The following is a 13,191-nucleotide window of genomic DNA, read 5'->3' on the forward strand; positions in this document are numbered from 1 at the left end:
TTTTAACTCCTTTGTTTCCCTCCATTCACTTAGACTCCAGATTAATATATTATGTGGTTGAGTATAGCTTATTTCACCACTTCAAAATCTTAAAAGGAAAAAGGAAAGACAAATATTATTATTTCATAGTATTTATGATTTTTTAAAGTGAGATGCCCATAAATATTTGACATCTTTGGCATTGTGATCGCCTGATCTTTAGAAAATATCTGCCTTGTGAATTTGTGTATATAATCAAAGTTGTATATATCTAAGTTGGAAAAGCAATGATATTTCTACAAACTTAAATGGTTAGGTTGGTCCTTATGTATCCAGGTAATTGGAGCTGTAGGTTTTATGAACCAAAGATTGGAGCTCCCAAAAGACTTGGACCCACAATGGGTCTCAATCATTGAGAGTTGTTGGCATAGGTCAGTATAATCCTAACTACCTTCCAAAAAAACCCTTTATATCTTCTATTTTATGTAAAATTCATGCAAATAAGTTCCAAACCCAGTGATCCACAACTCCGGCCATCATTCCAAGAGCTACTCGAACAGTTCAAAGATTTGCAGAGGAAATACGTAGTTCAGTCTCAAATGCAACGTACTGCTCATGGAAATACAGCACAAAATGCCACAAAACTAAATGCTGAGGAGTAAAAGATTGGTACTTGCTCAATGCTTCAGATGGGAAAATTAACTCTGGACCCGCTTCAGATGCACAACTAATTCTTGAGATGCCCGAGAATTGTAGCAATTTGCGGTGCTCCATTTTCTTGGCAAAGCCAAGCTCAAAAATTCGAATCATTTTCTGGACTGAATTATTTTTCACACCGAAGTTACTTCATTCGCCAAAGAAGAGAAAAGATAATAATAAGTAATATTGTGTATATCAATGTCAAGAAGGGGGTTTTTTGGTGGGATTTTTTGAAGTGCAAGATCCCATGTTGTAGTCTTATACGTCGAAGTGGATGTATTTGGTGGTTGTGGATAATTGCCAACTCCTGTAAGTGTAAAAACATTACTAACCTGTTGAAATCATAAGGGCATGGGTTGTTTTGTAATATTGTTGTAGTTAAACCTGCTTGAGGAGCAATAACAGCATATGCCGCCACCAGGTAAAATTCATTCTAAAATTATACCCTTTGGCACTTGTATTTCATTATTCTGTGTAGCCGTGGTTGAGTATTTAACATTTGGTTGGATATCAATTGACCAAAGCCTACGATGCCGATGTCTTTTCTATTCAAGAGCATTGTTTTCTTTTAGCCAAGCTTACACTGGTAACTGATTCACATAACAATTTGTAAGACTTCTCATAATGATCATCCTCGAGGAGGGGAAAGGCGATTTTTCTTCGGGGAGGTTAGGGTTTCTTTCGATTTCAATTTTGTGTTCGATTGTGATCATTGATTTCGTTTTCGGATCAATTGTTTGTTAGTCACTGATTTCAAGGGTTAGGTTTTGTCCTTTTGTTTGTTTGATCTTTTCGTTTGTTCTTTTCGGAGATTAAAAAAAAAAAAAAACTTCGTCATCTTCAACTGCAATCTTGGTCATCAAAGGGCAGGGTTTCTTTGTTCGCGGTGATCGAGAGAGTTTTTGATCTTGTTTAGAATCAAGAGGAAAGAAGACGGATTTTTTTGATCTTCTTTCTTGAGTTTGATATAATGTTTTTGGGGGAGAATTCGAAATATTCGGCAAATTTTTTTGGGCCAATTGAGACAACAAATTTTGTGGCCCAAAAGATTTGGGGGGAAACTGCTCCAGCTTTAATTTCTGATTCTTTTTTTGTTTCCAAGCCTAAGCCCATTTCCTCTCAACCCAAAGAAACTAGGGTTCATGATGCTACAGTTAATAAACTTGGGTTAAGATCTGATGAGGTTGGGTTAAATTTTGCGGTGGGGATTGATCCTTCGCGGAGATCCCAAGAGGAATTAAAGGCTGATGTTGATAAAGGAGATTGGATGAGTGTGGTTAAAAGAAAACCTAAATCGCCGTTACTCCAGAAACCTCTTGTTCCTTCCTCTTCTCTCTCTGTAGATCTTATTCGAAGGAAGCGTTTGTGCTTCCGTTGTGGAGGAGCGAATCATATGGCGAAAGACTGTAGAGATCCGATTGTTTGCTTTCATTGTCAAGGAATGGGTCATGAAGCGAGAAATTGTAGGCTTAATGATAGAAGAAATGATAGATTTGACAATAGAGGTAGAGGAAATAGGGGAAGGGGAGCTAATAATGGAGGTCGTGGTTTTTTTGGGGTAGAAGTGCTGGAGGTCTTGGTAATCTTGGAGGTCGAGGTACTAGAGGTAGATCTGGGCAGAATTCTAGTCGAGGGGGAAGATTTGATCATCCTAACCCTTGGCAATGGCGTAGGGAGAGAACTGCTTTTTCTTCGTCAAATAAGCAAGATCTTCCTCCGGTTATTGACTCGATTGATGAAGAAAAAATTCATGAAAATGTTTCAATGTTTCAAGATCAAGGACCGAGAGATTTTGGAGATCTGGAAGCTGAACTTAAAATCTCAGGTTAAAATCTCAGGTGATCGTCCTCGTTTCTCTTCTGCTGTCTTAAATTTTGAAGGAGAAATAAATTCTGGTTTTCAGAAGTTTAGAAACTTTGCTATAGTTTCTTTTGTTGAAGGTGGTAATATATCTCTTGAAAGATTGGAGTTAGATTTGAGAGCTTATTTTCCTATGAATAAGCATTGGGATGTGAGGCTTTTTACCAATGGAGAAGTGTTGGTTAAAATACAACCGTGGAAACAGATGGATGAATTGATAAGAATGGGGATAATAACTCTAAGATCTTGTAAGATAAAACTTAGAAGATGGAGTGCCTGGGAAGGAAATGTGATTGAAAAAAGGAAATCTTATGTGTGGATTAAAATAAAAAATGTTCCTCCTCATTTATGGAGTAAGGAATCTTTTGCTCAGATGGTTAAACCTTTTGCTGATCTGGTTGAGCTGGATTCTCTTACCAATGCCTGTACTGAATTTGTAGATGCTGTGATGCTGGTCAGTTGTTTTGAGTATATTGATATACCTAAAATTTTAAATGTTTTTGTTGGAAAAAATCAGTACAACATAGAGGTCACTATCATGTCTATAATGGGGGAAATTGATGAAGGAGAAAAAAAAGAAAAAACAGAAAGTGGATCAATTGGAGGATAACAATCAAAGTTCTTATCAGGATAAGTGGTTTAAAGGTAGAAGAGATAGTGGATCTGGATCTTCTTCCTTGAAAGACTCTGAGTCTAATTCATGGAATGTTAAACAAGATTGGAGAGAAAATCCATGGAGTTCTCCTGCTGCTAGATTATGGGCTAATGCAAAAAAATTCTATCAAAAACAGAAATCATCACTGAAGCTGAGAAGGGACTGGCTCTTTCAGTTCTCTATAACAATGAAGAAAATCAAGAGAAGGAAGATGACATTCCTATAATCCAGCCTTTAAACGCTTTGCCACCTACAGATTCTGATACCTATCCAAAAGTCTCATTTGTCAGAAGATGCTCAAGATTTGTGGATATGGAACCTATGACTGCTTTGGACAGGGCCACTTCAAGAGCTGCAATGAAAAATATAAAAAATTCTACTCCAGGGGCTTCTTTTAGTGGTTCAGGTGAAAATTCCTCTTCTCTAGGATCTAATTTTGTTCCTATTCTTTTTGATGCTTATTCTAATAAGCAGCTGCAAAAAATTGCTTCTAAATGTGCTATTATACTTGAGCCTCAGGGAGATTTTGACCCTATAAAAAAAATGAGGCTGATGGAACAAGAAAGAGCTACCTCTGAGTAGGCTCTAAGGTGTTTTGTGGAGTTTTGATGCTCTCAAATGTTAGTTACATGGAATGTTAGAGGTCTGGGTTTGAGCTCAAAAAGATTTGGAGTTAAGGATTTCTGCCAATTGAACAAATTTGAAATTATTTGTTTGCAAGAGACAAAAATTAGTTGTTTTACTGACAACATGTTAAAGAGTTTGGGTGGTAATGTGTTTGACTGGATATATTTACCATCTATTGGGACCTCTGGTGGAATTATGATTGGATGGGATAATAATAAATGGAAGAAAATTGATGATGCTTTGGATAAGTTTGTCCTGACAGTGAAGTTACAAAATAAAAAAAATAGTTTTGAATGGACTATATCTTCTGTATATGGGCCTCATTGTAATACAGAGAGAGCTCTTTTTTGGCAGGAGCTTAAAGAGATTAAAAATGCATTCTTAGGTCCTTGGGTTGTGGTGGGAGACTTCAATGTAACCATTAATGCTGCAGAAAGAAAAGGAAGAACAAATTATAGAAAAGAAATGGAAGAGTTTAAGGAAGTTATAAATGATTTGGAATTAATTGATAGTCCTTTACATGGAAGAAAATTTACTTGGACAAATAAGAGGAGTTTACCTGCTATGGCTAGACTTGACAGAGTTTTTTTCAACTCTGAGTGGGAAGATGTTTTTCCTTTATCAAGACAACAAGGCCTTAGTAGTCAATTATCAGATCATTCTCCTATTTGCTTTGATTTTGGAGATAATCAACAGCAAGTTAAAATGTTCAGGTTTGAAAAAATATGGCTGCAATCTGATGATTTTATAAAAAATGTTCCAATTTGGTGGAAGTGTGCTCCCAGGAATGATTCAGCTGCTAAAAACTTTGTTGGTAAATTGAGATTTATGAGAAAATGTATCAAACAATGGGTACATTCAAAATTTTATAGTGTCAAACAAAAAAAAATAATTGTTGGATAATCTCTTAGAATTGGAAGTTATTGAAGAAGATAGAGATTTAGAGGATGATGAGTTGATTAGAAAAAATGACATTTCTCTACAATTAAATGAGATTCTTATCCAAGAAGAACAAATGTGGAAGCAAAGATCCAAAGCTCACTGGCTTAAGGAAGGAGATAATAATACAGCATATTTTCATAAAATTGCAAATGGAAGGAAGAGGAACAATTTGATTTCCTCAGTTTTTCATAATGATGTTGAAGTGACTTCAGAAAATGGGATTGCACAGATTTTTCAAGTCATTATAAACAGATTTTTGGTCAAAATGTGACTAATAGATGCCAATTGGATTGGAACTGTTTATTCCCTACAGTTGACTTGGGGCCTAATGACATTGAAATTCCTTTTTCTGAAGAGGAAGTCCATAAAGCTATTTTTGATATGAATGGAGATAAATCCCCTGGTCCTGATGGGTTTTCTGCTTTGTTTTTCCATGTCTTTTGGGAGAATGTGAAACTAGACATTGTGAGGCTTTTTGAGGAGTTTTATGAAGGAAAACTTGAAATTAATAGAATCAATTATGCCCATACTGTTCTTATTCAAAAAAAAATGAAGCTAGTGCAGTCAATGATTACAGGCCTATTAGTCTTTTAAATGTGGTTTACAAGATTATTACTAAGGTCTTGACCAATAGGCTGAATACAAAGCTTGAGTGGCTTATAGATCCAATGCAATCTGGTTTTATTAAAAACAGATTTTTACTTGATGGTGTAGTTGCAGCTCAAGAAATTATAGATGACTGTTTTCAGAATAACAAAAAGGGAGGTATTTTACTTAAATTGGACTTTGCAAAAGCTTATGATATGATAGACTGGAACTTCATTTTGGAAGTGTTGAGAGCTAAAAAATTTGGTGAAAAATGGATTAATTGGGTGAATATGTGCTTATATAAGGGCATGTCAGCTATCAAAATCAATGACAAACCTGGGAAATGGATTATGTCCAAAAGAGGTGTTAGGCAAGGAGACCCTCTTTCTCCTTTGTTATTTGTGTTGGCTGCTGATACATTTACTAGAATGTTATCTTTAGCAGTTGAATCTCAACTCATTGAAGGATTAGGTCCAATTAATATGGATTACAAGGTTTTCTGTTTACAGTATGCAGATGATACCTTGATTTTTTGCAAGAATAACAAAGAGCAATTAACAGTTTTGAAGCTGATTTTATATTGCTTTGAACTTGCTTCAGGTTTAAAAATAAATTTTAATAAGAGTGTTCTTATAGCTCTTGAGAATAATGAAGATTTGCAACAGAATCTGGCCACCATGTTGAATTGTAAATGTGGAAAATTTCCTATTACTTATCTAGGTGTGCATTTAATGCCTGGAAAATTAAAAAAAGATGATTGGTCTCCTTTAATTGAGAAAATAGAAAGAAGATTAGCATTATGGAAAGGGAAGACATTATCAAGAGGAGGTAGACTAGTTTTAGTTAACTCTGTCCTTTCCTCTATGCCACTTTTTTGGCTTTCTTTCTTCTTATTCCCTTCTTGGATCATTGAGAAAATTGATAAATTGAGAAGAAGATTTCTATGGACTGGATCTTTGGATCATAAAGGTTTTACTAATTTGGTAAAATGGGAAGAGGTTTGTAAACCTAAGCACTATGGTGGATTGAGGATTATCAATTTGAGAATAATGAATAAAGCTTTGTTAGGAAAATGGATTTGGAAATGGTTTGATGGAAAACCTAATTTGTGGAAACAAATTAGTTTTTACAAATACTTTGAAAAAAATGGTCTGGGTACTTTTACTCTAGAAGAGTTTGTTTATCTCATTTTTGGAGGAATTTTTTTACTAATGTGGAAAGCTTTCTATGCAGTTCTCAAGTGGAGGTTGGAGAAGGAAATCAAACTTTATTTTGGCTTGATAAATGGTTAGATTCACATACTCTTGCAGCTATATATCCATCCTTATATGCTAACACAGCTTATCCTTTTGCTACTGTGAGTAATATGAGGAAAAAAGAAAATGATGTTTGGAGTTGGGATTTACAATTTAAAAGACAACTAACTGGGACTTTAGTGTCACAGTATCTTTCTTTAATGAATCTTCTTAATCCCATATGTTTAGAGCAAAAAGAGGATAAAAGAAATTGGTTATGGGAATCGAAAGGGGGTTTCACAGTGCATTCATATTACCTTTTTCTAATTGATGGAGGACTGATGTATGATTGTGCAGATATATGGAAGTTACCTATTCCTTTGAAAGTGAAATTCTTAGTCTGGTTGGCTTTCAGACATGGTTTAAACACAAAAGATGTGCTGGAGAAAAAAGGAATACATTTAGAAAAAATATGTTGTTTATGTTCAAAGCTGGAAGAAAGTCATACACATTTATTCATTAAGTGTGAGTTTGTTTGCTCTATATGGAGATCAATTCAATACAAATTGAAGATTGAAGATGATTCTGGTTGGAATTCTCTGAAAGAGATGTGGCACAATTTGAAAGCAGGAGAGATTGATGACGGCAAAATGAGAAGAGATGTCTTCATTTGTTCTTTTATTTGGTGTGTATGGCAGGAACGAAATGATAGGCTCTTTTCTAACAAAAGGAAAAGATCTCTTGAGCTTTTGAACAAAATTATGACATTTTCGTCATTTTGGCTAGGTTCTAAAAATATTTCTGCTCGAGCTATCAGATTGCAAGAAAGGAGAAGGAAAAGGAATGCAGATAGATTGCTTGCTGTGGGTGCAGATAACAGAGAGAACAGAGCTATGGGAGATGAGGTGATCCAGTTAGAATGATCTACACTCAAATCAGGTTTTGGCTTTGTTTTGAAGTTGGCTGGTGGTTGTGTTTTAAAACTTTGTTTAGCTATGAAACTCTTAGTAGCTGGTTTTTTGTTTTGGTCTTCTCTGTGTGGGATAGACCTTTGGGACTATTCAGTGATGTGCTGGGTTATACTTTTGTTGTGTAATCTTGACTTTAAACTTTAATATGCACTCTTGGTTGGGGGTGTATATTTTTCTATTGTAACAACCTTTTTTTGATAATTTAGCTGTCTGGATTATCTTTGTGATAATCCATCCTTTCTCTAAAAAAAAAATCTATGTTTTTCGAAGACGAGCATGTGTCCATATAAACTTCAATTTCAGAGAGTGGTTGAATCACCTGTTAATATATTTATAACATGAAGAGAGAGGCCGCGTCCACTGGGTGAGGTACATTTAGAACCATTCAAAAAATCTAGCCACTATCAATATTACTAAAAATTACGGCGCATCATTTATTATGCAATAACTTTTTACAGCTTGCATGCTTTGACTGATTCAAAGTGCCAAACTCAATAGATTCTCACTGTAGGGTACAAGTCTTACAAAATCGAGCTTATAATTCAAAATGATAGTTTAGATGTCTACACATTTGATTTAGTTCCGTCGCATCGAATAGTTACATATTGAGGTTCGAATACTATCAAGCACCCGCACATCGCATATCGTAGGATTAATCTCCACTCTCAGCACATGCAGCAGGCTGTTCATTTGTAACATTAGAGATGTAACGTACAAGTTTATTCAGGATGAATCAAAAACATGATAATAATGAAAAGCTGGAATTGACAAAGTGACTGTCTATTATCTTTAAAATTTAACATATGCAAAATTAGTTTATCTGAGATGAGCCGTAACCAAGTTCACTGTCGGCACATCTTGCTCTTACGCCAGATTTTAGGCAGCAAGTTAGCTTGCATTTTGCACATATGACGTGGATCTTCATATATGTAGGCTACGTAGGTTGCGCATAGTACCTGAATTCAGGCATGTACTGTAGGGGAGCATTGAGGTGGTTGAGAGTTGCTCATGCATTAAAGCAACTGTTGATCACAGCAAGGCATCAGGACTTTCTCGCTCCTTCCTTTATCGGATCACATGTCAATACCAGAATTAAGAAGGAATTTGGCAAGTTCAGCAACCACTTGCATTAACTATGCAGCCTATAAATGCAATACATACTTGCTAAGTTTAAGCACAAACAAGTAGTGAGATCAAAATGGGGCTTTCTCTGAGAAGTTTGGGGGTTTTGGGGTTGATGGTTTTGGCCATAGTGATTGTAGATGGAAGACTTTTGGAGAAGGACACCTTCCTTGGAGGTGGTAGTGGCATTGGCGGTGGCGCCGGAGGTGGTGCCGGTGGAGGATTAGGGGGTGGTGGTGGAATTGGCGGTGGAGGTGGAGCTGGTGGAGGCCTTGGTGGTGGTGGAGGATTAGGAGGTGGTGGTGGTGCTGGTGGAGGAATTGGCGGGGGTGCTGGTGGTGGTGCTGGTGGAGGAATTGGCGGGGGTGCTGGTGGTGGAGCTGGTGGTGGAGCTGGTGGAGGTATTGGAGGTGGTGGTGGTGCTGGTGGTGGTGCAGGAGGAGGTTTTGGTGGAGGTGGAGGTGGACTTGGTGGAGGTGGTGGTGCCGGTGGAGGGTTTGGAGGAGGTGGTGGTGCTGGTGGAGGGTTCTAATAGATGGTATTTGATTGATGAAGTGTATGATCTATCGTTACTAATTGATGGTATTTGATTGATGAAGTGTGTGTATGATCTTTTGTTATATTGGTGAATTGTGGAGTATCTTGTACTAGTTCCTAAATTGAATAAAAGAATTATGTCAATCTTATAAAGGATCTAGGATTTGGATTATATGGCATGGGGTTCATGTCAATCTTGTAGCAGTTATGCAAGGAATTATGAAAACTCAGGATAATCAATCTTAAATCAATTCATTTCGAAAAAGCTGGTAAGTTCACACGTTAACAGAAAATAAGAGTCAGATTGTACTGCACTACTACATGCCTAGATTCATCCTTTCAGAACTAGAGTTACAACATAGATCGCACCAATATAAATACGGGTATGAAATATAAAATCTGCAGATATATTGCAAATAATAATAATGAAGTTAGATATGTGTGACAGACAATCAATGTTATGTATCCTATAGCACAAGGTTCTGTAAGGCTATAATGGTCAAACACATGTACTTAAGTAGTTAAGTCAAAGATACAAAATATTCCAAGTTAAGAAAGCGGACAAGTTAGACAAAAATACATCTTTAAGTCAAATAAACATATTGATGTCTTAAATTTTTTTTAACTTACTGAGTCTTGTTCACATCTCTAGTACATCTTTAATGTGTGGGATACATTATAAAAGTTCAAATATAGCATGGTAGTATCCGACAGGTATACTAAATATTTGAATACAAACATCAAATACAAACTGAATACAGGTATACTAAATATTTGAATACAAACATCAAATACAAACTGAATACGGATACATGTCTGCTTACCAAAGTATACTCCTCTCTGAAGCTGATCAACACGAGAGATGTGAGTGCAGAGGCTAATCACTTGAAATGCTATTCTCTTTTATTAAGATGCTCCTACAGTGCAACACATGCCTACGGAACTGGTGGAATCAGTGGAACAAGAACTAGAGAATCTGATCATTGATCCCCACTCCAAAGTGATATCTACAGTTGATCAACGTAGTATATTGAGTGTTGATGGGTGAAATAAGAATTGTGCAGTATGCATGTCTCAGTTTATGTCAGGCTATATATGTGCAACACAAGAAAAATCACCATATGTTGGACTAGAATAGGATGAAGCTAATAAAAGTTTGAAGCTTGAACCTGTGCTTTATAAGTTATGAACATAGAAGTTGAAGTTTCTGAGCTGTTATCTTAAAACCAAGAAACACCTCATTAAGCTGATTATGAAGCGAGATTGTAGGATTTAACTGGCCCAACTAGTTTCAGAGCTTCTCGAAGAGCCTTCAGTAGAAACTCTGGGTGATCCTCAATTTGCAAAAGACCATGCTTCGTCACCATTCTACTCAACACGCGCCCCACAATCTGCATCAAATTAGCATTCACGAACAGCAAAAGAAAATTAGGAAAAGTGAAGGTTAGGAAAACTAGGGATCTAAGAAGCAGAAAAAGGACAAACTTGATACAAAAGGATTCTATCAAGTATATGTGAAAAAATAGGGGTACTATTAATCCCTAGCATCTCATAATGTCCTCCGGCAAGTTTTGGTTTGCCTAACATGCTATTGTACATCCTCACTAGCCAACTAAAAATAAACTCACCAATTCATTTCATGCTGGAAGGTGGGGATTAGCACATAAATGTGGACAAACTAATGTGAAATTTTATGTTTGAATAATTCTTGATAAGATAAAAACAGAGAGAGGGATCAACATTGGTCCATTTTATACAAGACAGAACACTCCTGTTGTCAGCCAAATTAAATAGGTGAATGTATAATATTCATCAGAAACCAACTTGTCTGTGAAATGAAATTAGCTGTGCAGTTTCAAATAGAAATAAAACCTTGCGTGCATAGCCACCATAAGCTATCCCACCAATCAAGGCTTGTTGAGAACTGGCTGATGTAGCAACAGCAGCTTGGCCCCGTAAGTGGCCTATCAAAATGCAGTGCACAGAGTCAGTGTAATGTGTTCCAGAAAATCCTAGAGTGGTAATGAAAGCTTGCAGGGCAGGAAAGTTAAATGGTTTCAAGTGCCAATACAAAGAATAAGAGATCTAGAATCAAACATGGTACCATACATCAAAACAAAGTTAATAGTCCCCACAGCCTAGTATCTGATTGTTCTATACACTCCTTCCTTTTCCCTTTTATATTTTTTTCCCTCCGGAAATGCTTCTAATATTGGTTTATTGTGGAGGCCATAATCTTCGATATTCAACGGGTAAACTTAGGTATAAAAAATCATAATCTATCGGTGGCAGTTTATTTCATAAGCTAATTAGAAGCCTCCAGATAAAACATTTACCCTAAAAGATCTCTGTTCAACTGTAGAGACACAAGTAGGTTCAAGTTTAATCATCGAGTTCGCCAAGGTGTGTATGATTGCTGATCATGAGTAAATGGGTAATAAGATTCCGAACATCAGCCAATAGCAAAGGAAACGTACCAGGAATTGTCATCGCCTTGAACAGCCCCATTGACTTTAGACTATCTACAGTTTGAGAATTCGTGCCACCAGCAAGCTGATAAAAACCTTGAAAGCCCAATCTGTGACTACTAATCTTATGATGCAAAATTGTAAGAGATATGTTTAGTGAAACTGAGGTTCATATACCATGAGGCTTCTCTTGCCTAGAGGCTAACCGAGCAGCAAAAGCAATTGCCTCTCTTGTTGCACCTCGACCAATATCACCACTCATGGGACGACCATCCAACTGTGATCGCATAACAGAAACTAATTTTATCATTCAAATTTCAAATTTAGAGAGACAAGAAAAATTGAATATCAGGTAAAACAAATGATAAGTATAAATATAACACAAATTAAGAGTCTAAGAGACAAGGTTACTGATAATGCACAAATGTATAGATGTGAATGAACAGAATCTGCATTTATAGCAGAAGCTCATGCATGCAGTTGAAAAACAGGGATGCATAAGTAACAACTAACAGAAACCCATCATGCAGTGGAACACCAAAATCTGTCAGCCATACTACTACAATAAAGTTCTAATTACTTACTGAAACACAATTAAACAAAATAGAGCATGTCGGTTCCCAACCCAACTTCAACTCTTTTGAGTTTAGGGGAAGCTAGGTTTACACCTTTCTGAGAGGGAAAGTTATGTGATTCAATGAGTTTCCCACATATCATTAAAGTGATGCATATAGTACTAGCAGGGAGCATAGGTCCAATCTCTGCGGCGTTGACCTATTAAGGTTTGAGGAGGTTACCTTTTATTTTAAAAAAATAATAAGCATATCAAATTGAGACATGAAATTCCATATAGTACAAAGGAGAATTTTCAGGATGTCAGCAACCCAAATGCCATAGAGTGGAAAATGATGTTTCGAATGGTTAATGCCTTTAAAATTTGCTACAACATATTCAGTGTTTCCTTCTGCAAGTAATTTATCAAAGGATATTGACTAAGATAATTTATCAAAATAAATAAACAGCTGCAGTTGATCAAGACAAATTATCAAACACAGTAAACATTCATGCACATAACTTCTGAGAACAAACCTGCCACAAATTGTAAGATTGGAGATCAGCCTCCATTATTGAGTACAGCAAATTCATCAGTCCAACTGTTGATTCTCCCACATCAGGCAAACTTACCTGAAATTTGGAAGGCCCCATAGCCGACATTTAATAAGAATAAAAAATAGTTATTTGTACTATCACACAGGCCATTAGTTCAAGTGTTCAATCAAGAAATTTGTGTTGTTAACACTGACAAATTCACTAATAAATATCATATTATCTACAAAATAATGGGAGCAAATATCAACCTATAGTGTTTAAATCACTGCATCCTACGTATTGCCAAACAATTAAACTCAAATGAAATAAAAAAATGAATACAAGATAGCAAAGGAGAGGAACTTTATAGAAAATTAAACATAGCAGCTTAGGTTCATTTGAGACAACATAAAAGAATT

At 36.2% G+C, this 13,191-nt stretch overlaps 3 protein-coding genes across 6 annotated transcripts in view; 1 reads left to right on the forward strand and 2 right to left on the reverse strand.

The window, feature by feature from the left end:
- LOC109831888 (probable serine/threonine-protein kinase DDB_G0272254) overlaps nucleotides 1-1,133 on the forward strand; it is an 8,035-nt gene extending 6,902 nt beyond the window's left edge. Inside the window, exons 12-13 of the mRNA XM_020399360.1 lie at nucleotides 316-410; nucleotides 497-1,133. Of these exons, the coding sequence (XP_020254949.1) occupies nucleotides 316-410; nucleotides 497-641 (240 nt within the window). The 3' untranslated portion in view covers nucleotides 642-1,133. The remainder of the gene's footprint in view (nucleotides 1-315; nucleotides 411-496) is intronic.
- LOC109831890 overlaps nucleotides 7,965-13,191 on the reverse strand; it is an 8,028-nt gene continuing 2,801 nt past the window's right edge. For 2 of the 4 annotated variants that reach the window (XM_020399362.1, XM_020399365.1), the window contains 8 exons: nucleotides 12,773-12,868; nucleotides 11,861-11,960; nucleotides 11,693-11,779; nucleotides 11,088-11,179; nucleotides 10,385-10,606; nucleotides 10,040-10,222; nucleotides 8,513-8,619; nucleotides 7,965-8,238 (listed from right to left, as the gene is read on the reverse strand). In XM_020399362.1, the coding sequence (XP_020254951.1) occupies nucleotides 10,466-10,606; nucleotides 11,088-11,179; nucleotides 11,693-11,779; nucleotides 11,861-11,960; nucleotides 12,773-12,868 (516 nt within the window). In that variant the 3' untranslated portion in view covers nucleotides 7,965-8,238; nucleotides 8,513-8,619; nucleotides 10,040-10,222; nucleotides 10,385-10,465. The remainder of the gene's footprint in view (nucleotides 8,239-8,512; nucleotides 8,620-10,039; nucleotides 10,223-10,384; nucleotides 10,607-11,087; nucleotides 11,180-11,692; nucleotides 11,780-11,860; nucleotides 11,961-12,772; nucleotides 12,869-13,191) is intronic. The other 2 variants (XM_020399363.1, XM_020399364.1) reach the window with 2 other exon arrangements.
- LOC109831431 (bypass of stop codon protein 1-like) lies at nucleotides 8,902-9,575 on the reverse strand. The gene is given in 4 exon segments (XM_020398753.1): nucleotides 8,902-9,046; nucleotides 9,146-9,372; nucleotides 9,526-9,529; nucleotides 9,571-9,575. Coding segments are annotated over 4 exon segments (381 nt in total).

The sequence above is a fragment of the Asparagus officinalis genome, chromosome 2 (assembly GCF_001876935.1).
Source record: "Asparagus officinalis chromosome 2, Aspof.V1, whole genome shotgun sequence".
Classification (NCBI taxonomy): Eukaryota; Viridiplantae; Streptophyta; class Magnoliopsida; order Asparagales; family Asparagaceae; genus Asparagus; species Asparagus officinalis.